Source organism: Panthera uncia (genome assembly GCF_023721935.1).
Source record: "Panthera uncia isolate 11264 chromosome C1 unlocalized genomic scaffold, Puncia_PCG_1.0 HiC_scaffold_3, whole genome shotgun sequence".
Classification (NCBI taxonomy): domain Eukaryota; kingdom Metazoa; phylum Chordata; class Mammalia; order Carnivora; family Felidae; genus Panthera; species Panthera uncia.
Window position 1 is genome coordinate 102,809,314 of NW_026057584.1, and position 22,420 is coordinate 102,831,733.

The window sequence follows — 22,420 nt, forward strand, 5'->3', positions numbered from 1 at the left end:
ATCCTTTAAACTTCCCCAATAAACTCATTCCCCCTATTTTCTTTCTCTAAAAGCACCCGACAGCCTCTAGGACTCCTCCCCAACTGATGGTATGTGCTTCAAATCTGGACTCCAAGTAAGCTTCTGTAAAGACCCCCTCTCGGCACCACTCCTAGAAAGGGCCTGGGTCACACTCAGTGTTGTTTCCCCCCCAGCAGAGATCCCCTCATGATCAGCACTCTCCTTGGACCCCGGGAGTGTGGACACCTGCTAAATGGCCGCAGTTCTTAGGGACAGCAAGTTCTTAGGGACAGCAAATTCTATTTGGAGAAATAGTTTAACCTGGTTTTTCAATAAATCCGTTACATAAATGCTTCTATTTTTCTGTCCTGTCCTATATAGACACATTCTACGTGGGATACAAAAAAAAAAAAAAAAAAAAAATCATATATTTGATTATCTTCTTAACTACTGTAAGTTAAAAAAAAAAAAGGGGGCACTACATTATAATACAATGTTTTATTCTAGCACCACTGTTTGGCTAATAGGAGGCACCCAAAAGTATCTGAATGAGTAAGAATACATCTGACTCTTTCCATTAACTCTTAAAACATACTTTATCCAGCCCGAAGTTTTATGGACATTTTAAGTTCTCCAGAAGTCATTTTTAAAAGATATAACGGGCAGGGGGGGGGGGGTGCATGGGTGGCTCAGTTGGTTAAGCTTCTGACTCTTGATTTTGGCTCAGGTCATGATCTCCCTATTCGTGAGACTGAGTCCCTGCTTGGGACTCTCTCTCCGTCTCTCTCAAAAAACAGAAACAAAAACAAACAAACAAACAAACAAACAAAAAAACAGCTTAAAAGATATAACATCAACTACTGCAGAAACTGGTGTTAAATCTGGAAGGTCTAAACTGCACTATGGGGAACTCTCACTCTTAAGAAGTGTATTATACAGCTCACGTGGGCATGCAGGGGGGGCATGAGCAGGCAGGATTCCCAGACTTACCTTGCTGTGAGGGTCAGCAAACATTCGAGTGAAGATCTCACACAGTCTTTTCAATTCTACTCGACTAGAGGAAATAAAATGGAAAGAAATGAACTTGGAATTTCATGAGTCAACACTGAGATTAGTGACAGCTTTTGTTTTTTCTATATTTTGAGAAGGGGGAGGCATAGAGAGAGGGGGCGATTGAGAATCCCAAGCAGGCTCTACACTGTCAGCGCAGGGCCCAGTGTGGGGCCTGAATTCACAGACCATGAGATCATGACTTGAGCCGAAATGAAGAGTCGGAGGCTTCACCGACTGAGCCACCCGGGCAGCCCGTGACAGCTTTTTAAAAAATAATTTTTATGTAACAGGGACGCCTGGGTGGCTCAGTTGGTTGAGTGTCCAACTTTGGCTCAGGTCATGATCTCGTGGTTCATGGGTTCGAGTTCCACATGAGGCTCTGTGCTGACAGCTCAGAGCCTGGATCCTGCTTTGGATTCTGTGTCTCCCTCTCTCTCTGTCCCTCCCTTGCTCACACTCTGTCTTTCTCTCTCTAAAAATAAATAAACACTAAAATTAAAAAAAAATTTTTTTTTAAATTTTTATATAACGAAGTTTTTTTCACAAATAAATTAACTTATTTAACTCATGATGAAATTACGTAGAAATATAAAATCATGATAGTTGGGCTCTCATCTGAAAATGAGGAAACAATCTTCCAGAGTGACTGCTGAAGTTCACACACATGGGGGAGGCAAAGCCATGAGCTAAACCCCACCCATTTGAGGTGTGTCTTCCACCTGCCACAGATGAAACTCAATGAGATAAACTAGGAAAAGCACGTGGTTTGGGGTCAGACAGACCTGGATTTTAATCTCAGTTTTGCTACAAAGTACTCAAATGTCTTTAGATCTGTATCAAACAAATGACTACAGGGAGGGTTAAGGAGAGAACACACTTCCTTCCTACAGCTACTGAGACAAAGCAAATGTTCATTTCCTGTTAGTGCCCTTTTGCTTTTTCTTATCCTTATCTATACCACTGAGGCCCATTTTACTTCAAGGCTTGAGTATAAGGATCATCATCTTGCCCCCAAATTACCCCCTGAGTAATCCCCCTTCACACCTACGAGACAGCTGGTTTGATGATCTACTTTAACATCAGTAACACAGCGCTCTAGATTAGACCAATCCCAATCAATAGATTTCTAGAGATTATTCAACGGATACTCGGTCAACATTAAAATATTAAGAAAGGGGACCACCAGATTAAGCAGATTCTGAGGAATCATCATCTCAATAAACCACCCTCATTTTGTTGTTGACAGCTCACTAGTGAATGTCAGAGGCTACCTGAATTTCAGGAGGCATAGGACAAAGCTGCTCAAGACCTCTTCATGACCAGAATGGAATAATGGGAGCCTGGGGGGAGGTAGGAGGACAGCACAAAGCAAGTCCAAATATGGCAGGGCGGAGTCTGACTGACTGGACGGGCACACTTAACAGCATGGGGATTCATCAGTCAATGTTCACTTAGCTTCGCAGGGCCCACCTGTGACCATAAACTTACACACGTTCAAAATTTATCTTAGAAAAATTATCCAGGGGCACCTGGGTGGCTTAGTCGGCTAAGTGTCCAACTCTTGGTTTTGGCTCAGGTCATGATCTCACAGTTTGGGTGGGATCGAGCCCCCGCACTGGGCTCCACGCTGACAGCTGGGGGCCCACTTGGAATTCTCTCTCTCTCCCTTTTTCTGCCCCTCCTCCCGCATGTACTTGCTTGCTCTCTTTCTTTCTCGAAATAAACTTAAAAAAAAATTATCCAAAGAATATACTGCATTTCATGGATTCTAACTTTCTCAAATTCTTCACGTTGTAACATTTCTATAATTTTGAGCTTTGTCTTACAATCAAAGACATATTAGTATTGCCATGGTTTAATAAGTCAGCATTTCTTCTTAGAGGGATGTAAAATAACGGTGCATCAATGGTGCCTTAGATTTGATGAAGTATGGTATAAACACATACTTTTTTGGTGTGTGTAATACAAGCTCATTTGAGAAAATTTATGAAACACAGAAACAAAGGCAAAAACAAAGTAATCACTTCTAGTGATAATACCGTTACAAGTTTCAAGTACTCTTAGTATGTCATCACTATACATATTTAAGCTATATATGTGTTTGCATATTGAAACATTTTAGATGGAGACTGCTATCATTTTACCCACAATCCCAAAGTGTAATGAACCATATCAACCTGCAGAGTTGTTTGATTTTTTTACCTAAACTGCAAACTGTACCAAGATTTCTCAAACAACACCTACCTGATACATATGAACTGTAAGGGAACCAAATGTTTTACACACCTAATAAAGTACAGAGTATTTGCCAGAGGTTTCAAAGTCTCTGGAAGGCAAAGACCACGTCTTAGCCATCTTAGCACTCGTAGTGCCTGACCCTGAGCCTTGGAACTCTGGAAGGACTGCACGAATGGCAAGGAATCCATTTAAGGTGCTGATGAGAAGACCATGAGACTTAGAACTTGGCTCACAACCTCGGCCTCCTGTCCCCTCACCTCAGTGTTCTTTGGCTCTTCAGCAAGTTCTGCAGGCCGAGAAGCCCTTCTTTCCTTTCCGACCAGTTGGAACTGGCACAGTGGTTGAGAACTTCTGCTACGTCCTCGGTCTGCCGCAGATAGTGGGGAATGCCGCCGTTCCTGGAGCCGTACGAGCGCTCAGAGCAAACGCTTGAGGCATCGCTGTTGGCATCGTCATCAGAATACATCCCATACGGCTCATACCTCCTCCTCACAGGCTTCTTCTGTCAGGTCCAACGGAGGTGGGAGTGACGGAGGAAGAAATGGGAAGGCGAAATGACCGCGAGTCATGCCAAACAAAATCGGCAACAGTTAATGGTAAAAAGATACACACACGCACGCACACGGGCACGCACGCACGCACACAAGCACCGCACTTTCCTGTGCTTACAGATTAGGGAAATAAAAACAGAAAAGCAGACGTCCAGTCGGGATAGGATAACAAGCAGAGCAATCCACAGCAGAGACGAAAAGAGTACGGTCTCTAGTCCCGTGTGTGGACTTTGCAGTAAGACAGACCTGGGTGGTCAGCCTGCAGCCGCTGATGGGCTGAGGAAGCCCAGAAAGCCTCCTAACCTTCCTGCTTCACTCTCCCCATCTTTGAAATAACAGTAACGATACCTCTCACACGCTTGTTGCGAGGATATAATGGAAGGATATGCTAACTAACCTGGGCCAGCCCCTGCCACACTGCAAGTAAGTGTGCCCACCGGCCCCTTTCACAATCAAAAACAATAGATCTTGAGCACGGTCAATGGGAAAATTTGTTTGAATATTCATGCTTCCTTAACAAAGTCTAAAACTGAAATGTCAGAGCAGAGTAGCCCCTGTCAAAGGATTCTTAAATTATCTGAACACAAATAGGCTTCCTGTAGATCCTTCGTTTGTTTCTCTTACCCTGAATATAAAACTGGAAGTTAAACCCATACATAATATAGCAACAGCTAGTAAACTGACAAAATACAATTTTCCCTAAAAGAAAAAAAAAGTTATTGGCCAAAACCATACAAATGTAATCTTTTTTCTTTTTCTCCCCCCAAATGTAATTTTCTAATTAACACGGCTTGTCCATCCATCACAACTTGCTCGGGACAGTTCCGTCTTATGCCTCTTGTCCCAGCATAGTTATGAATAGTCCCCCCCTTTCACAATCATCCTTGTTAGGGTCGTAAATTACAAGATCATCTTATTTACGTATAAACTAGATCCATAAAATAAGAAAAATGTTGAATACATCCATCCATGAAATAAGAACATTAACAGTAGACACAAACTGGGTTAATAAATAAAATAAAACACTGATAGGAGAAGGAGCAGAGCTTGACATAAAAAAAAACCAAAAACCAAAAATCAAAAACCAAAAAAAACCCAAAAAACAAAAAAGAACTAGAACAGATGAGAGAGGAGACTGATTCCATCGCTAACAACAGCTTCACTAGACTGGACAAATCATAATTCAGATCAGGATTTCTACATTATACTACACGCTTTGTTGCTTTCACTAGCTCCTAAAGGAAATATACTTGCAACAGAAAAAAATGAAGTTGTAAAACAAAAGTTAAAGCACTGGTACCTTGCTCCTGGAGTCTCCTAACAGCTGTAGGCAGGAAAATATTGAAGGATGGGGAAAAAGCATAGAGAATTATGTCAGAAGCATATGTGGGGATTGTTCTTGCAACAAAAGTGTACAGCAAAACATATCTTAGCAAACCAAAAATACAGGTTAGCAAGCAATTCATATCAAGCGAATAATAACAAAGAACGCTTTCACAATGGCATCTCCTAGCCCTTCCTACACCTCCTAGAAACGCCTTCTAGTACTTGCCATACTCCTTTGCTAGGCTAAAAACTCCCCCCACCGCCGTGGTACATCTCTAAAGTCACGTTACTTCTACCTATTCCCATGCTAGCTTCTGTCTGCCCTGGGGCTTCTATCCTGGGAAGCACATCTGTGTACCATTCCTGAGCTCTCTCTTCTGCAGCAGGTCACTCGGGGAGACCAGGCAGTTTGCACAAAGAGTAAATAAGGGCAGCCTGAGTGGGCTGACGGCTAGAGCTCAGAGAAAAGCCCAAGCCGAGGAAAGCCCAAGTTCAAGTTCTCAAGTCCGACTCTGGCTCCTAGCACTTGGTGCACAGTCCCTTGCGCAGCTCTTTAAAGAGCGAGGGAGGGAACTCCCCCACCTTAACTGGAAGTCCCATTTAACTAAGGGTTTTGCACATCCATCATTTCCCCCCACTCTGACCTCCAAATAGGGTCCCTGAATAAGTAAGCGATTCCCAGTGCTGCAGCTTGGAAGGAAGAATCTCTTCCCAGAGTTCTGTTCCAGCTCATGACTCTGAAGTCAAAGCCATGGTTAAAGCAATTATCCTGAACTCCAGTACCTGCCAGGAAAAAAGCCCTTCTGCACAGAAGGCCGATGAATAGAGCTGGCCAGGCAGCCCCTGCTTACAGGAAAAGCATCGGGAGAGTGGCACACTGCTTGCTCACAGTCGCTTGTCAAAGCACTCTGACTGCGCAAGAATAAATGAGGGCGACACAGGAGGGGGTGAAAGCGAGAACCCGTGCAGCCATGGACTGTAACGGTTTGATCAGATGCAAAACACGGCTGGGTTTAAAACTTCTGGTTCTGAAACCAGATACTTTTTTCCCTGAGAAAGACAATGTATCTTAAAACAGCACAAGTAAGGCCAGAGATCAGACAGTTCTAAAGAGGATCTGCTTTAAATGCTGAGCACATCAACTAGAATATGCTAGAGGCAGTGTCACTGCCAGTTGAAATGCATCTTTAGAAGGCAATCTGACCACAAGCTGATTCTACCAGGGAGTGTTTTGCTATAACCACAAACTGAAGGATCTCTAACTGCTTTATATTATTATTATTATTATTATTATTATTAATATATTTTTAGGAACTACATTATACTGAGGCAAAAACATTCCACCAGCGCTTTATGTCCTCAGAGTCCATCGGCATTAATGTTTGGGAAAGTTCCCTTAACAAGGACTTAATGACTCATTTTAAAAGACGAAACAAATGTAAAATTGTATGGAACAACTAGTGTGGTCATCGAATAAGTGTGAGATTTTCAAACCACTCACACTGTTACCTACTATTATAATGATGTGTTTAGGCTATGCCATCAGAGCCTGTAAAGCAATAGAAGCCACAGAATGAAAAAAGGAAACGCTGAAGAAAAAAAAAAAAAAACATGGAGAAAAAAGGGAAAAAGAAGCAGCCCAATGACATCAAAACTTCCTTGACATTGAAGAGCACAGAAGAAATACTTGATGCTAGTGTTTTCTGTAAGGCCAATCTTCACTTCTGTACAGGGATCCAAGTTTCAAAAGAAAGAGATAATAATACAAGTTTACACGTTATTTACACAGGGTGTACACAATATTTACACAATTCACACAGTGCCGGGGATGCCTGAGGACGCTGATTTGGAGGTGATCTTCTGTGAGGAAAATGGCGGATGAGTAAGTCAGAGAGACTCCGCACGCGCCGTGACTCTTACCAAAGCATCAGCGACAGCAGCTTCAAGGTCTGTACTCGTGCTCAAAACCCGCATGGCATTCACAGAGCCAGGTATTCTTCCTGCCTGGCCAAGCCCAAACCGGTCTATTCAAAAAACAAAACCAAAGATATGTCACTTTAATTCACATTTCCTCAGTTGTTTGCAGGGGCTCCTGCCTCTTCCCACCTACTGGACAGAGGCACTGGAAAGTCTCTACCCACACGTAACTACACTTCCCTTGCAGTCCTAACTAGACCTGACTTGTTCACCAGCGGCAGAGGTCAAGTTGTTTGCGCTGAATGCTACCGTGCCACAAAGCGTCCTGACAACTGAAATGGCTCTTTAATGATGTTTTGTTTTGTTAAAGTGTTGAGACTTGGGAGAGAGGGGAGCTTATTCTAGAAGTGAGCTGGGCGGTGGCATTGAGTCTTTTGATCTATTTAGCATTCCCTCTGGAGGCAAGTGGCCCTGATGTTCGGGTCAAACTAATTAGGGAGCTTCGTGGTTTGACAAGTGAGTTCTAATGCAATGTGTAATAAGAAGTTAAAATTTGAAACTAATGTGTTCAATTGATCTCTGCAAATTTTCGTCAGTGCCACTACTGTTTAACTGTTCTTATAAACTGAGCTCAATTAATTTTGGGTACTTGTTCATGATGCCTGTGTCACCAAAGGTTATTTAAAATTCATTTTATTCAAAGTCTTCAATGATCATCAGAAAAAGCTAGTATCTCCACTGCAAACCATTAATCACTCAGATAACATTAATATAAAATTTTCCTGAGTCTCTCAAAGGATTTGAATTTCAAATGATAGTCTTTATACGTGTAAACAAAATGGATACGATCCAAGGAATTGAAAACAAATTCCAGCAGTTTAACTATTTTAAGTTCAATTATGTTAAGGATCATGGACAAAGAAGGCAAACTTTTTACAAGTCCCATTATGTCAGGTGAGCAGCCTTCCTTGAGAGGTCCTGAGCTTGGAGCTACATACAACAGGAGAAAAGTTCATATAAAAATCATACTTCCTAAGTGTCTCACACCTATTTACTGGCAAACGTTTCTTATTTAAAACACTAACGTGTAAAAAAAAAAAAAAATCTTTGAAGAAAAATGTTAGATAAAAAAATGCTTTCTTTTTATGAACAAATAAGACACTGTTTGGACTATATACAAACATATATATATATATATATATATATATATATATATATATATTCTCATAATGAAGCATTTAGGGGAAAAGGAAAGCTAAATCTGTTTTACATGAGTTGATCTTTCCTGTAAAGTGATATGTTTAAAACTCTGGATATGTAACAAGAGTTCTTTAGGAAACAAGAAGTTTCAAAGTGAGGTGTTCCTTAGCTCATTAAACATGTCAGTTTCAAAATTTTCACCTTCCAGCGCCACAGAAAGGGGAAAAAATTTAAACACCGCTAACCAAAATGTTATACACTCATGAATTTTTATAAAGAAACAAAAATTGTATGTTATACTATCCCCTTTTTTAATGTACTTGTTGGTCAGACTGCATGTCTTAAGTCATTATGTAAAAGATGATTAAATGTGCCATATAAGAGACCACAAAACAATAATATCTAGATGTCTCCCTATATATATGTGTGTGTGTGTGTATGTGTATATATATTATCAGTTGAAATATAAAACTCGTGTAAATTTGAAATTTGCTGTGCATATAGTTTTATACATCATCTTTGTTCTTTTTTCCATTAAAAAAGGGTAGATAGTAAGGGATTTATGAGTAACAAAATGAAAGTAATTCAGTTATAAGCCATTTAAAAATTACCCAGCATAAACTTAAATAAAACGGACTCTAAAACAATTAAAAAACAAAAAGTATATCACATGCCAGCAATTCCTGCTCCAGGGATAATACTGATATTTTGCTTTTAGACACAAAATTAAAGCTGTAAGAACAATGCAATTACTTTGTGCTTCCCAGATGCATCCAGCTCCGCCATACACAGTGACTGCACATCACTGGATAGATGTCACAGATCATTTGAATTTCAAATCTGAGGGGGAAATGCTTGTCTGGATTTGAGCAAGGTTACAAGCCTTTTGTTCTCACCAGACCACAATCTCTTCTACGCTCTCACTGCTCTTGTGTTATCATGAAGCTCCGTTCCCCGAGACGGATGCGTGTGCCTGTGCCCTCATCTTCTGGAGGGTGTACCCAACAGAGTGTAAGTAATAAAATGCACAGCCCACTTCACTTTGAGGAAGAACAGAGAAAGTAACTCCGTGAACGGATGACAGTTGTCACCATCAACAGTCTGTGACTTAATACATACTGCCGTACTCAGGTGAGGAACTCTGACTCAGGTCAGTAGGGACTGTTAGCGTATAAAAAGCCAGCACACTTATATATTTCTATATGCTTACTTTTTGCCCCAGATGGCTAACCAGGGGATTTTTGGTATCGTTAAAGCGGGCTGGGATGAAACATTTGGGGACCACAGGCTGCAAAGGCTACCTTCGGCCTGACCTGATTATCTGAATCGTGACCTTGTTTTTCCGTAAGTTTTAGGACAGTATTTATACCTGTGAAATTATGTATTCTGTGATTTGGGACGTCTGGTAACTAGATAGTTCCTCCAGATCACCAGAACCTGACACTAATAATTAACATCAGTAATCACCACTTTTTGGGAGCAAAGACTTTGGAAATGCAAGACTGTTGGATGACACCCATACCCTACTTCCCCAAAGGGACTTTTCATGGTACCTATTTTGGGTGCTTGTTCTCCTGAGGGAGGGACTAAAAAGAGGGGGAAGAAGCCCTTCCCCGTGTTTCTGTTTTGTTTTCACATAAACATGAGCACTGGAGAGATGATGTTGTCAAACAGGCGATAAAGCATCTACGGCCTATTAAACAGAACCATAAACATTCAACAACGGAAAAAAACCAAAGCACACTGGGGAAAACAAACATGAAGTGCATACATGCCAAGTGCTAGGCGACACTGACGGAAACAAATGCTAGAATGAGCGTGAGACGGGACGTATGAAGAAGCCGAATCATGCAGTTAGCACTTGTTCACCTGACTGCCCAACAGACTCAGCAGTGGAGAGGGCACTAGTGGACCTGGAATGACGTCGAGAGGCTGCAGGTAAAAGGAACGGCAACACCCACAGGATTAACACACGAGTACCCGACACAGAAAATGCCACAGTCTGAAGGAAACGCAGGGACTGCTCCCAACAAGGCCATGTTTTCTCATGAACGGAAATGGCGCTGGAGATGAATGGATAGCAAGTGCCGATCCCCAAGCTCCGCGGCAGCCTGCTGGCTCTCACACGGCTGTTACACACACAGGCACAACGAAGGCACTGTCTGCGGTGCCTAAGCTCAGACTCCACGTTTATGTTCGCACCGCGAAGCCTCAGTCAGCCGTTATGGAAGTATGCAACATGAAGGACGTCAGGAGTCACAGAGCACGGTCTATACCCGGTGGAGCATCAGGAGAATGGATTATTTACTCAGCTCACAAGATGCCTCATCGGTACATGATGCATATGCGACCATGCACCAAACACAAAAGCATAAAGGTTCATAACGTTATTTGAACAGAAATAGAAGGAAGTCACAAGAGAGGGGGCTCAACAAATGAAATCCTGTGTTCCCCCAATTTTTGCTGTTTTTCTGCACGAAAATCCTAACGATTAACGAACTTGTCGTTTCACTGTTGGGAATTTAGTCGGAACGGGTTTAAGGAGCTCTCTTGGCGAGGCATTGGCAGTACTCTGGCTAACAGCGCACCAGCTCCGCACGACAGCCGGGGGCGAGTCCTGCTTTGGTCACAACCAGCGGGACGACCTTGGGCGAAGCTCTACATCTCTGTGTCTCAGCTTCCACATCTGGAAATGTGCTAAAAAGGGTACGTACCTCTTGGGAGTAGAGACGGGTGCGAGAGATCGTATATAAGGCACTTAAGGCAGTGCCAGGCACTGAGTAAAATGGTGGTAGCGGTAGCAGGGGGGGCCGGTACGCTGCTGGGGCTGGCGGTGACAGCGATGGTTACGAGTAAACCGACTTACATGTCTACGTTAAATATCACTTGATTAGCAGATATTCACGAGCGAATTAGTTCAGCAATCGGAGGAATTACATGCTCAACTCCGTCTTCACATAGAATAACTCTCAGAAATAACCATGAAACTGACTTGGTTCGAATCACCAATTTCTGGAGCAGAGTGCCATGCAGTAGATGGTTCCTTACCTCAGGGAAAAAACCCCAAGAGATAACACGCTTACACTCCTTACTCTGAAAGGAACCCGGTGGTTGCATCATGGGAAATTCCCAGGTTTGACAAACAAAGTACTACCCAGCAGTGCTACCACTTCTCACCTATGCCACCAGAGTGCAGTATCCGGTGCACGTGAACACTTCTGTCTCGTCGTAAAATACCAAAACCTCAAACTCTTGGACAGAATTAAAAAAAAAAAAAATTTTTTTTAAAGTAATCTCCACACCCAACACAGGGATCAAACTCACGACCCCGAGATTGTGTCACATGCTCTACCGACTCAGCCAGCCAGGCGCCCCCATAATTTCATTTTTTTAAGCTCATGTCACTTGATGAAAATGCACGTATCTTCATAAGTGGCACGAGTGGTATCAAATAGCAAAGGCTACCTCGTGGATAAGGACAAATTTCTACCAGCTCACAAAAAGAGAATTTCTAATTCCTCAGGATGCACAAAAATAAATTGGCAATCTCTAAAACAGATATAAAATAACCACTTTCCTTAAACAAACAAACTGGCAAAATACTTTTTAAGACTGAAGCATACCATTTACTGTGCAACGTATCAGTGCCATATCCTGGTAGTTTAAACTGGAAATACCTTTTAAGCAACGCCTGAAGGTTGCTTAGAAAGTCGTCCTTTGGTTCTGTTTCCACAGGCTATTCTACAGTAAATCTGTCATGGAATGAATCTTTTGTTCTCAAGTGAACACCCAACAATGGAATCCGAGGTGGACCCTCTTACAATCAGAGCCTGATTTACAGCTGAGCCCTTACTTTCATTTTGATATTGTCACTGTAACCATATAAACATCCTTATTAAAATGGTCCAAGATAACTTTGTAACAAAAAAAAGCAAACTTAAAACCAGTATATAATCACCAAAATGTAATTATTTTCACCCCCCCTCCCCCAACCAACCTTTTTTTAAACAAAACCTGGCTATATAAACTGACCCAAAGGGGCACTAACACAAAAATCTCACTAATTTACAGAGAGGGTGGGAAACAATTATTAATGTGAATGAGAAGAAGGAAACTTCATATTGTCTAAAGGGCACAGTGAGCTCCCCTGGACACCACCTTCAGGGACTGAGCTATGAATGCCCATGGCTTAACTCCAAACCTGGAAATCGTAATTGAGAAACACTACCGGACACTTTCTCTGTGCTTAAGCCTGGAGAGAAAGTATTTAATACACTTCCGAGGAACAAATGAAAGACGCTAAATTATCAGAACTTTCAAATGAGGCAAGGGAGCAGCCAAGCTTTGAAGTCAGACTGGATTCAAAACCTAGCTCCACCATTTAGCTGTGTGACCTGGAGACAGCTGGCTTACTCTCCCTCAGTCTCTGTTCTGTCATTGATAAAAAAGGGATCATGGTAACACCCGTCCCAGAGTGTGAACAGGTACCTGCTCAGATGGGGGGCCGTGCACACGAGGACCGCTCTTGTTCTTGCTGGGTAAAAGTTTTACAGACAGATTTACCCCAAGGAGGAAAAGAGGGCATGCCTACAAACTCAGCTGACAAGATGTTAACTCTGCCCTGACCAACAGAAGGCACGTGCTGATGCTAGCTTGTTAGGAAGGGGAAACGCCTCATCCACATCTTCTGTCCTGGTAGGAGCGACTGCACATTTCACCATTCTGGGTTGTCACCAAGACCCTTACGCAGATCAATTTCACCAAAGAAAGTGAAAACCAGACTGGATCACTCAAGTACTCAGGGTTCAATTAGGAACTCAAGAATTCAGCACACCTTGCCTGGTCCACTGACCACATCCTGGATTACAAAGGCTGCTTCCGTGGACAGTAACAAAAATACCAGTGCATATAGGAAAGAAAAACACGGAACTGCCTCTAAGAGACCGAATAACCAATAAGCAGATTGAATTGTTCACTTATATAACAGGTTGTTTAGAAGGCCAAATAGTCAGCAAGGACGCAGAGATATACAGCCTTAACTTAAAAGGTAAAATCACCAGTTCATTCAGAAAAAAAATCACCACTGCTGCCCCTGATTTGTTGAGAATTCTGTTCTGCTGCTTCAGATTGCTGTGGAGTAGCTGGTGTGTTCAAGGTGAGTCGCTCCACTTGGGATCTCATGCTAATCAGGTAGACTATCTCACAAAGGCGTCTTCTCACTAAGTCAAGTGACCCATGTGGCCTGGCTTTAAGTTCATAAAGGACAACGGGTCAGAAGGACGTATTATTGCTACTGATGGGATAAAAGGATATTAGAAAGAAGTGTATGACATCAGGAGAAGAACGAGGCAAATATTAAGACTGTGTGCTTTTGATCTATCATCCAGCTTCTGGAGTGACATTTTTTATATTTGAAAGACCTAATGTCTAATGCTACATAATTAGAGTCAAAATAACAGACTGCTGCAGTCCACAATTCCATATAACAACGTCAGGCCTAGGCCTAATCTTATCATTTCCACCTGTCATGCTTATCAGGAGGAAAATATACAGCTTTACAGCAATTAATGTGGCGAAGAACTGAAACACAGTTACTGGAGAATACAAAATGTTTTTTTTTTGCGAACGTATGTGCTCTTTCTAGAGGTCTTGGGGGATTAATAATTTGCACTAGGTAAAAATATATGTGCATTTTAGACTACTGAGCCTGAAAAGAAAAGGCAAACACAGTATTTCATAAAGGAAATATGTTTCTCTTTTGTCTGTTTTTCTCGAATCCTAAAAACTGAAAATACAAATTCTGGCTGTAAGAGAGACGGGAGCATTGTGGATAAGCAGCCCCGAACCGGCACGTGGCTCGTGACCCGAGATAAGGTACTGACACCACCTTATGGCGACCAACTGTTGTAAATTCCTGCCCTGGGATGGCATCAGGTCACAGACATTGCATAGCCTATTGAGCCCAGGAAGAATGAAAATCTCTGATTAACAATAAACGTTGTAAAGTCATACACTGTGCTGTACACATAAGCAGTTTATCAAAAAGCTACTGTGGGCTTGCTTTAAAGAAAGCATTGAAATGACTCGCTTAGCCAAGGCACGGCTAGTACCTTCTGCCACAAGGCTTTTTAGATTAATATTATCAGCCCTAAACTGAGCACATTTCATTTCCTAGACATTCTCATGATTTTAATTTTTTTCCATCTCTGAACTGAATCACGTGTGTCCTGACCTTTGGTGAAATTAAACACAAACTGTCAAAATTCAATGACAGAGGATAAATTTTGGATTAACTCTACTTTTAAGAAGCGATTGGCTTTGGCTGAGCGTCCCCTTAGGTTAGAAGTGACCACAAGACGGGCTTGCCTGTCTGCCAACCTGGATGCTGGCAGGTGGTCACAAATGGCAATAGTACAGAGTGAAGTGGAGTTTTTTTCCTCCCATATATAAAAACTGGAAACTGCCAAAATTCAAGCATGCAGAGGGGGGCAACAGAGGGTAACTAGGGAGGAGGAAAGAAAGAAGAAAGGACCACAAGGGCAGGAGAGGAAGGACAGCAGGTCATTCCGCCTCGCAGTGTGTGGGACAAGCATTGGGAGCAGGGCAAGGAACTCTGCTCTGAGAGCCAGCGCCTACGTGTACTCACCGAGTGGAGGAAAGCCCCGAGCGGGGCTCGTATCGCGGCTGCTCTCACAGCTGGTATTGCGGCTGCACCCCTGACTCATGCTGGGTCGAGGGATACGGCTGCTCCGTGCTAGTGTGCAGCATGAGGGGTTTCAGAGAAGGTGAAGAAGTTTAATGAAGACAGAAAAACTCACAAAACGTCAGTTACATTCCGTTAACGTAATCATGACATTGCCCGCGCCGGGGGTTCGTCGTGAGGACTCTCCCCGCTGAGGCCTCACTGACTCGCGTGCTGACAACAGGAGAGGGTCTGTGTAAAAACTCGATTATGCTCAATGCTTCGGAAAGCTGTGGGGTTTTTTATGGAGGTGAAATAACACCTAAATGTAAGAAATGAAAAGAAAGCTTTCCAAAGAACAATCAGGAAATACAAGGTCAAAAGCCTTTCAGAAAATGATCATTTTTTACAGCTTTAGCCAACTTCTCATCAAGATGATAAAAGACCAAAGCCATTTTCATATACGCTCTGTTGTTAGAAAGATAATTTACTTTGGGTTAAAAAGCAGAATAAAGGCTCTGGTCACTGAAATACATGAACTTACCTAATTAAAAGGAAGGGGGCTCATCTTTCTCAGCCTGGGCTTCTTTACAAAGAGAAGTCCTAAGGACTGACACAGCTGGAGAACCTGCCCACTCCAAATAAGTATCTAGATGCTTCTAACATATTTAATTATCTAAACCAGCATAAACAAAGGGTTAGGACTGCTATCCCTTTATTTACTGGTCCCAACATTTAATCCCTGCTTTTTCTATGGGAACCCAAACAGGTTTGCCTGTGGTCCCCTACTCAAGCACTCTTATCTGGCATGCCTTACACACGAGTCGACAGCATGTGAACTACAATCCCAATATTCGTGCCAAAAGATGCCCCCACTGACCTAAGAACAGCCAATTACTATATGATTATCCACGGATAATTTTATTATACTCCTTCGTTATACTGCAATAAAATCATCTGTGGATAATGGATTAACAATGACTGTATTGTCATGTTATAAAATGCTGAGAAGACAGAGTCACATGAGTAACTGAAGGTCTAACATAACTGGGCGGTAAAGCTCAGAGAAGACCATGATGTTTTTGGGTTTTGATTTAATTGGAGGAACAAAGACACAACTGGCAAAATACTCAGAAATGATCCTGCACATACTGAATGTGGGACAATAAATATGTCCACCTTGAGTGGATCTACAATCCTGGGCTGGGCAGAAACGTCTTCCCGAAAACTTTGGAAAAAAGAAACTTGATTCACTGATGTAAAAGCAGCCATGTTTATTATACGGTAATGAGTATAGCCTATGATTTCAGAGCCAAGGGGGATTTACTACATGAGCAAACTGGAACAAGAACGTCTTACAAACCAGAATCCTTAAATTCCTTGACAAAGGAGAACACGGAAGTGAGAAACCAAACCAGCTCCCCACTGTGGTCTCTGTTCAGTGCTAGAGTTGAATCAGACCCTACAGTTATGTGACAGACGTCCCAATGCTTGGTCTGCACTGGCAAGCAAGGAAAAACCCAAGCGCAGGAATGCAATCTGAGCAAATCCGTCAGGACGGGCCTCATGTGGGACTCGCCAGTGCTTCCTACATTCTCCTTCATTTTGCCACAGTGACGTGGAGGCACTCAAAGTGGCGGTGACTATTTGATCAACAGATTCTTCCTGATAATTCTAAACCAGCTCCTGTGATGAAGGCAAAGGCACATGGCCTGAATGTTAAAAGCCTCAAAAAACGAGGGAGCACCCACTGATACCAACACATGGGAAGTCGCCTAGAACCTATGAAGAAATGTTGCTTATCCCTAAGAGGATCAATACCACATCCAATTTGTGAAATGACCCCCCTGGTCCAGCCACTTTGCCTCTCCTGCCTCAGCTGCCCCCCTAGGAATGTTGGAAGAAAGAACCCAATCAATTAAATGAGAAGGGTACTGTGACATAAGGTACCTACATGAGCACCTCCGAGTTCCTTGCTGAAAGGCATAACGAAAATCTTACCTTATCCCACTACCCACTCTAAAACAAATAATCAAAAACAATAAAAACAGTCCTGATGGTGTTTCACACATGCACACACTTAAGTTGAGCATTTTCTTACGGTTCTTGACTGATTACTTGTTACTCTGCTTCCACTCCCTTCCTTCAATTAATGCACATGCTAGAACAATGGGAAATCCCTGCTCTCTCCCAGGCTGAGCCTGCTTTGGGAAGGCAAAAAAGAGCATGAAAAGGGATAAGCAGACATGCTCAGAAACAACAATCTGCATAATTCTTAACAAGGTTTACCCTCTTACTATTTCAGCCAGAGAAAGTTTAGTCACCCATTCGTGCTGACTGGCTTCTTCAACATAGGCTAGTAGTAACATATATAGACAGAATTCTGTTTACAGTTTTCTAAACATCTGCCCACAGTTGCCCCATGCATCATTAAGGGGTATCAGTGATGACAGCAATAGTTCAAATGTTGGGTAATTTAAAACACGAGAGGAATAACGCCTACTTCTAATACCATTTCCAAAGACCACTCTACACGGAGGATTTTAAGAAGTATATCCATAAATGATTTTTATAAAGCCAATTAACTAGGTGGTCAAAGCTAAAAAACAACATACCAAATTAACCTCATTAGGGAGTGCCAAAACTGTTCTCTGGGAGAATACGTGATGTGAAGGCGTAACAGAAGAGGGAGAGACGATGAAGAGACGCTTGCTGTGTGACTTTCTGGAAGCAGTATTCTTAGGTGATTCTGTGGTGCTGTGCTTACAGGAAAGGCCGGGAAGCCTTGAAAACCCATTTGATGGGCTTTCATTTCTTAAGAGACACTATACTTCTGTAGAGTTTTAAGGGAATCCTGACTTCTGCCCTTTAAGGCAGAGATGAGTCCTACCAGAACTCCCATCAAAAGCAAAAGTCCAAGAGGAATAATGAGAACTACCCTGAAGTACGTCTATAGTCTGTTATTTTCATGTTTTGGTCTTGCACACAGGAGTCTAATTTAACAGGGGACACTGACACCTGTAAATTTTTGTTTTCAAAATATTTTTAACCAGAAAATCTGAAAACATTTTAAATGTATATCCACAGGATGTAAGCTACCAATAATCAAAAGTTTTTATTGCCTTCTCAAGACATGAGTGGAAGGAAACTAAGCTTCCAAAATATAATTGCTATAGATATTACCTATTTGTACGACTTTATTATTAAAAAAATTTTTTTAACGTTTATTTATTTTTGAGACAATGCGAGAGACAGAGTACAAGGAGCGGAGGGGCAGACAGAGGGAGACACAGAATCTGAAGCAGGCTCCAGGCTCTGAGCTGTCAGCACAGAGCCCAACATGGGGCTCAAGCTCACGAACTGTGAGATCATGACCTGAGCCGACGTCAGACACTTAACCGACTGAGCCACTCAGGCACTCCATTGTACAACTTTATTATCCATCAAAAACGGAGTAAAACTCCAAAATGAAACAATTTATAATCTATTCTATTTGGCTGAACAGTTTGTGAAGGAATAAATTGCCAAGAAAAAAGAGAGCAGCAGGGTTTTATTCTGTTTCTTGTTTATATAACAGGAATTACATCCTGTTTTGCTTAAGAAACCTTACATGCTGAAGAAGAAGAAATTTGATGTCATTTTTACCACAGATGAAGCATAGCTGAACCAAACATAATTTGTAGATAATTTGTAGAATTAATTCTCAGTGCAAATTCCAAGCCTAGTTTAGCAATGATTAAAACTATCAGTTGGTTTGGGCACAAAAGGAAATACTCTTAAAAGATGCTTACCCTTTTTCTCTAAGTATTTCCATTTAAAGTTGCTATACAATGAACCAAATGTTTATAGACACATAGGCATACGCCCACTACTGACTAAATGATCACAACAGTGGACAATCTACTGCTAAAGATACTAATATATGAGACACCCTATAAAATGGAATCTCTCAGCAGTACTATAGGAAGAAGTGGAAAGATTTACTCATTTATCTACTTTTGTATCTATGTATGTTCTCACCATGAACAGAAATTTAAATAAAATACCTTTTTAAGTCAGAATGACATATATGACCTCTAAGCTTTACACATAACTATTCCCCCTTAATGGGCATCAAGGTGAGAACTTTCTTCAAAATATTGTTTCAAAAAAGAACTCTTCAGAAGAAAATAGGTTCCTATTCAGTTTTTACTAATGGATGATGTTTCACAGTACCTCTTGTAAATGCTTATTAAGTGTTGTCTTTTCAACTATCCATAACACAAAACTCATAGTTAAAACCATGAAATACCAGGTCCTAGAGTTATGTCAGACAACCTAGGGTGGTTTCTTTCCCAATTTCAGGAAGAAGGTAAAAATGGCACCTTTAATAATAGGAAAAGTAAAATCCCGAAAAAGAAAATAATTTTTAAAAGAATGAAACTACTCTGGATTGCCAAGAGACATTCTATACATTTAATTAACTACTGAAAAAGGACAGCCAAAACCTCACCACCAGATATGAAATCAAATGCATTTTCCAAACAAAACTAGATCCAAACATACATGTTACAGCCTCAAATCTGAAATTTAGACATTCCAGTCATGATATTTTCTCTGGTTGTATCCATATAACTTCTAATCACTGGATCCAAATAATTTGTCAGCTCAGGGACCATGCTATGTAACACCCAACAGAAAGCTGAGATCATGTACAATTAACAAAACCACTGTTTGAATACGTTTCAAATTTGCTTTGGAAATGTTAGTCAAACCAACTCCTACCCATTCCACTTCTTAAATATGTGCCCCTGCCTTCTTGTAGCTCAGGCGGCCTGTAAGGACTTTCATGAGCTGGACCCTCCCAGCCCACCTGCCCTCCTCTTGCACTCACCCTGACCAACTCCCTTTGCTGTAGCCAAATGAACGACCTGTGCCTCTCACAGCCCATTATGCTCCCTCCCATCTCACTGTTCCGGCACACGCTCCTGTCTGCCCTAGAACACCCTTCTCATCATCTCTGTCCCCCGCCTAATCTTACCTTACTCACCATCAAAATAACCTATTCTAGGAAGCCTCTCCTAGCAGGCAATCTGGGAGAAGTGGGGCAGACAAGGGCACTCCGTTTCTGTGGTCCCAGAGCGGGGCAGACAAGACACTCTGTTTCTGTGGCCCCAGAACACTATGTCACAGTATCTACTGTACTGTCTCTCACGTTTCCACCCTTAGGACCACAAGTTCTTCGAAGTCAGAAGCTACATCTATTTTATCTTCTGATCCTAAGGTGTAATAACGTGCCTGGTGCATCACAGGAAACGTTCACGTGAAAGTTGCTGATGAGATAAATAAATGAGAACAAGAAGCCAACAGGACTTAAGAATACAGCAGTACTCTGATTTCACATTAATAGATTTTTATCCTTAGAAAGCAGGTAGAAATATAAGAAAGACTATGAACATAGACTTCTCATAATATATTACAAAAGATTTCTTAGTACTAAACAGGTAGTGTATAATTTAGATTTGAATAGAATAACAGGTCTCTAAGCTGCTGAGAGTAATTCACGTAATTCTACTCATTGTCACAGAGAAACTAAATACCGTAACCCGAAAGTATCATATATTTGACTTTAATTTATTCCTAGGTTTCATGTTCGAACAATACTATGTCAAAAGTAACTACTCATGTTCTTTTGACCATAAGTTCCACCAAACAGGTTAGAGAAGATCAAAATCAAAATAAATGTGGACCCTACAAATTGCTTTGGAAAACATACACAGATTAATGGAGACTTAGTGCTAATCCATGAAAAAAAGGATGAAAAGCAACAATGCTGCTAACTGTGAAGAGAACAATCCTGCCCACTCCCCCAGTTCTAACATTCTGTGAGAGCTCTCAGGTACAAAAGCCCAGAGGGATGTAATTCTTTCCCGTCAATCTGAATGGTGAGGCCCATGTATTTTTTAGTTGTAACTCAAATTTGAACAGGCCATAATCTGTAAAAAGCGCAAATCAGAATGTCTTTTTAATACAGGCAAAGTGACACCCCCAGTTCAAAAGTAAATCTCTACTTCCAACATTAGACAAAGCCATTAGATTATAATAAAAATTACCACCAAGTTAGGAATGATATTTCAAGGTCTTTGAGGATCCTTACCTAATCCTATCCGGTTTGGACTGGTTTCTCGGCTACATCCCTGACTCCTGGGGATCTTGCTTCGTTTCTCTGAAGAGGGAGTCACAGGCGGGCCTCTTGAGGAACCCCCGGCAAGGCCACCATAACTACTTCCCAACAATTTTCCTGGGGAACTTGACCGGCTGCCAGCTAAAAATGAAACAAAACAAAACTGAAAAATGGATGTAAATCAGGGAATACAACTATAATATTACAATTTCAGAAGTCAGCTTACACATTAATTTGGATCAAATACTACGAATTTCATATAAAAATGGCTTTCTTGTGGGTAGTACTGATTTTTTTTTTTTTTTAAATACAGGAGCATAAAAGAGCTTCAAATAACATAAGAGAATGTATCCACAAAGAAGAATTACTGGCAGAGTTCTACGAAAATGACAGCAAGATTTCTGATTCAAAACAGTGGACTAAGTATAAACAGCTCCCCGTTCCACAGCAAATTTCTACAAACAATCACAAAGGTGTTTACTGTTTTGCTTTTTTATTCTGTAAGAGTTGATATGCTGAAAATTTTAAGTATAATTGCGAGAATTACAATAGAAACTTCCTAAACATTAATGGAAGAAAACAGACCCAAGAACACCCCACTAACTTAATAAATGGAAGAAAAGAGGGCATGAAGAAGAGGCAACTAAAAAAAAAATAATAAATAAAAATCACAAATAAAATGGTAGGAATAAACTCAAGCATGTCAGTAATCATAATAAATGTGGCTGGACTAAATTAATCTCTTAAAATAACAGCGATTCTTGGATTGGTTTAAAAAATAAAATGAAATTCAACTACGTACTGTTAGTAAGAAAGAAACAACATACCTAATACAAAACAACAAAACAGAATAAGACAGCATTAAAAAAGGACAAAGGATATTTCATATTGATAAAAGAATAACTGTCCATAAAGATATAATTGTCATAAACCCTTATGTTCCAAATAACATAGCTTTGAAATATAAAACATAAAACTGACAAAAATATAGGGAGAAATTAAGAAGACCATGATTATTAATGTACCTCTAAGAAAGATACTAACTACTGAACCTAGTAACTAATAAAAACCTTTAAAGGAACACAACCTGGAAATTAAACACACACACACTCCATCATTCAAATGAATCACTAAGGTGACGAATCATAAAATTAGGACTTTATAATGACTTAGCTACAATTTAAAGTGAAATTCATTATAAAAATCACCAGTACGCATCACCACGAAGAACCTGTCTTAGGACTTAATAATCTTGCTCATAAACTTTGAGCACACAAATGAATTATTAAA

At 41.1% G+C, this 22,420-nt stretch overlaps 1 protein-coding gene across 1 annotated transcript in view; it reads right to left on the reverse strand.

The window, feature by feature from the left end:
• Positions 1-22,420, reverse strand: part of CLASP1 (cytoplasmic linker associated protein 1) — a 272,017-nt gene that overhangs the window by 64,117 nt on the left and 185,480 nt on the right. The window contains exons 22-27 of the mRNA XM_049616225.1: positions 21,104-21,271; positions 14,932-15,039; positions 7,089-7,192; positions 5,143-5,166; positions 3,549-3,793; positions 991-1,054 (exon numbers count right to left, since the gene is read on the reverse strand). Of these exons, the coding sequence (XP_049472182.1) occupies positions 991-1,054; positions 3,549-3,793; positions 5,143-5,166; positions 7,089-7,192; positions 14,932-15,039; positions 21,104-21,271 (713 nt within the window). The remainder of the gene's footprint in view (positions 1-990; positions 1,055-3,548; positions 3,794-5,142; positions 5,167-7,088; positions 7,193-14,931; positions 15,040-21,103; positions 21,272-22,420) is intronic.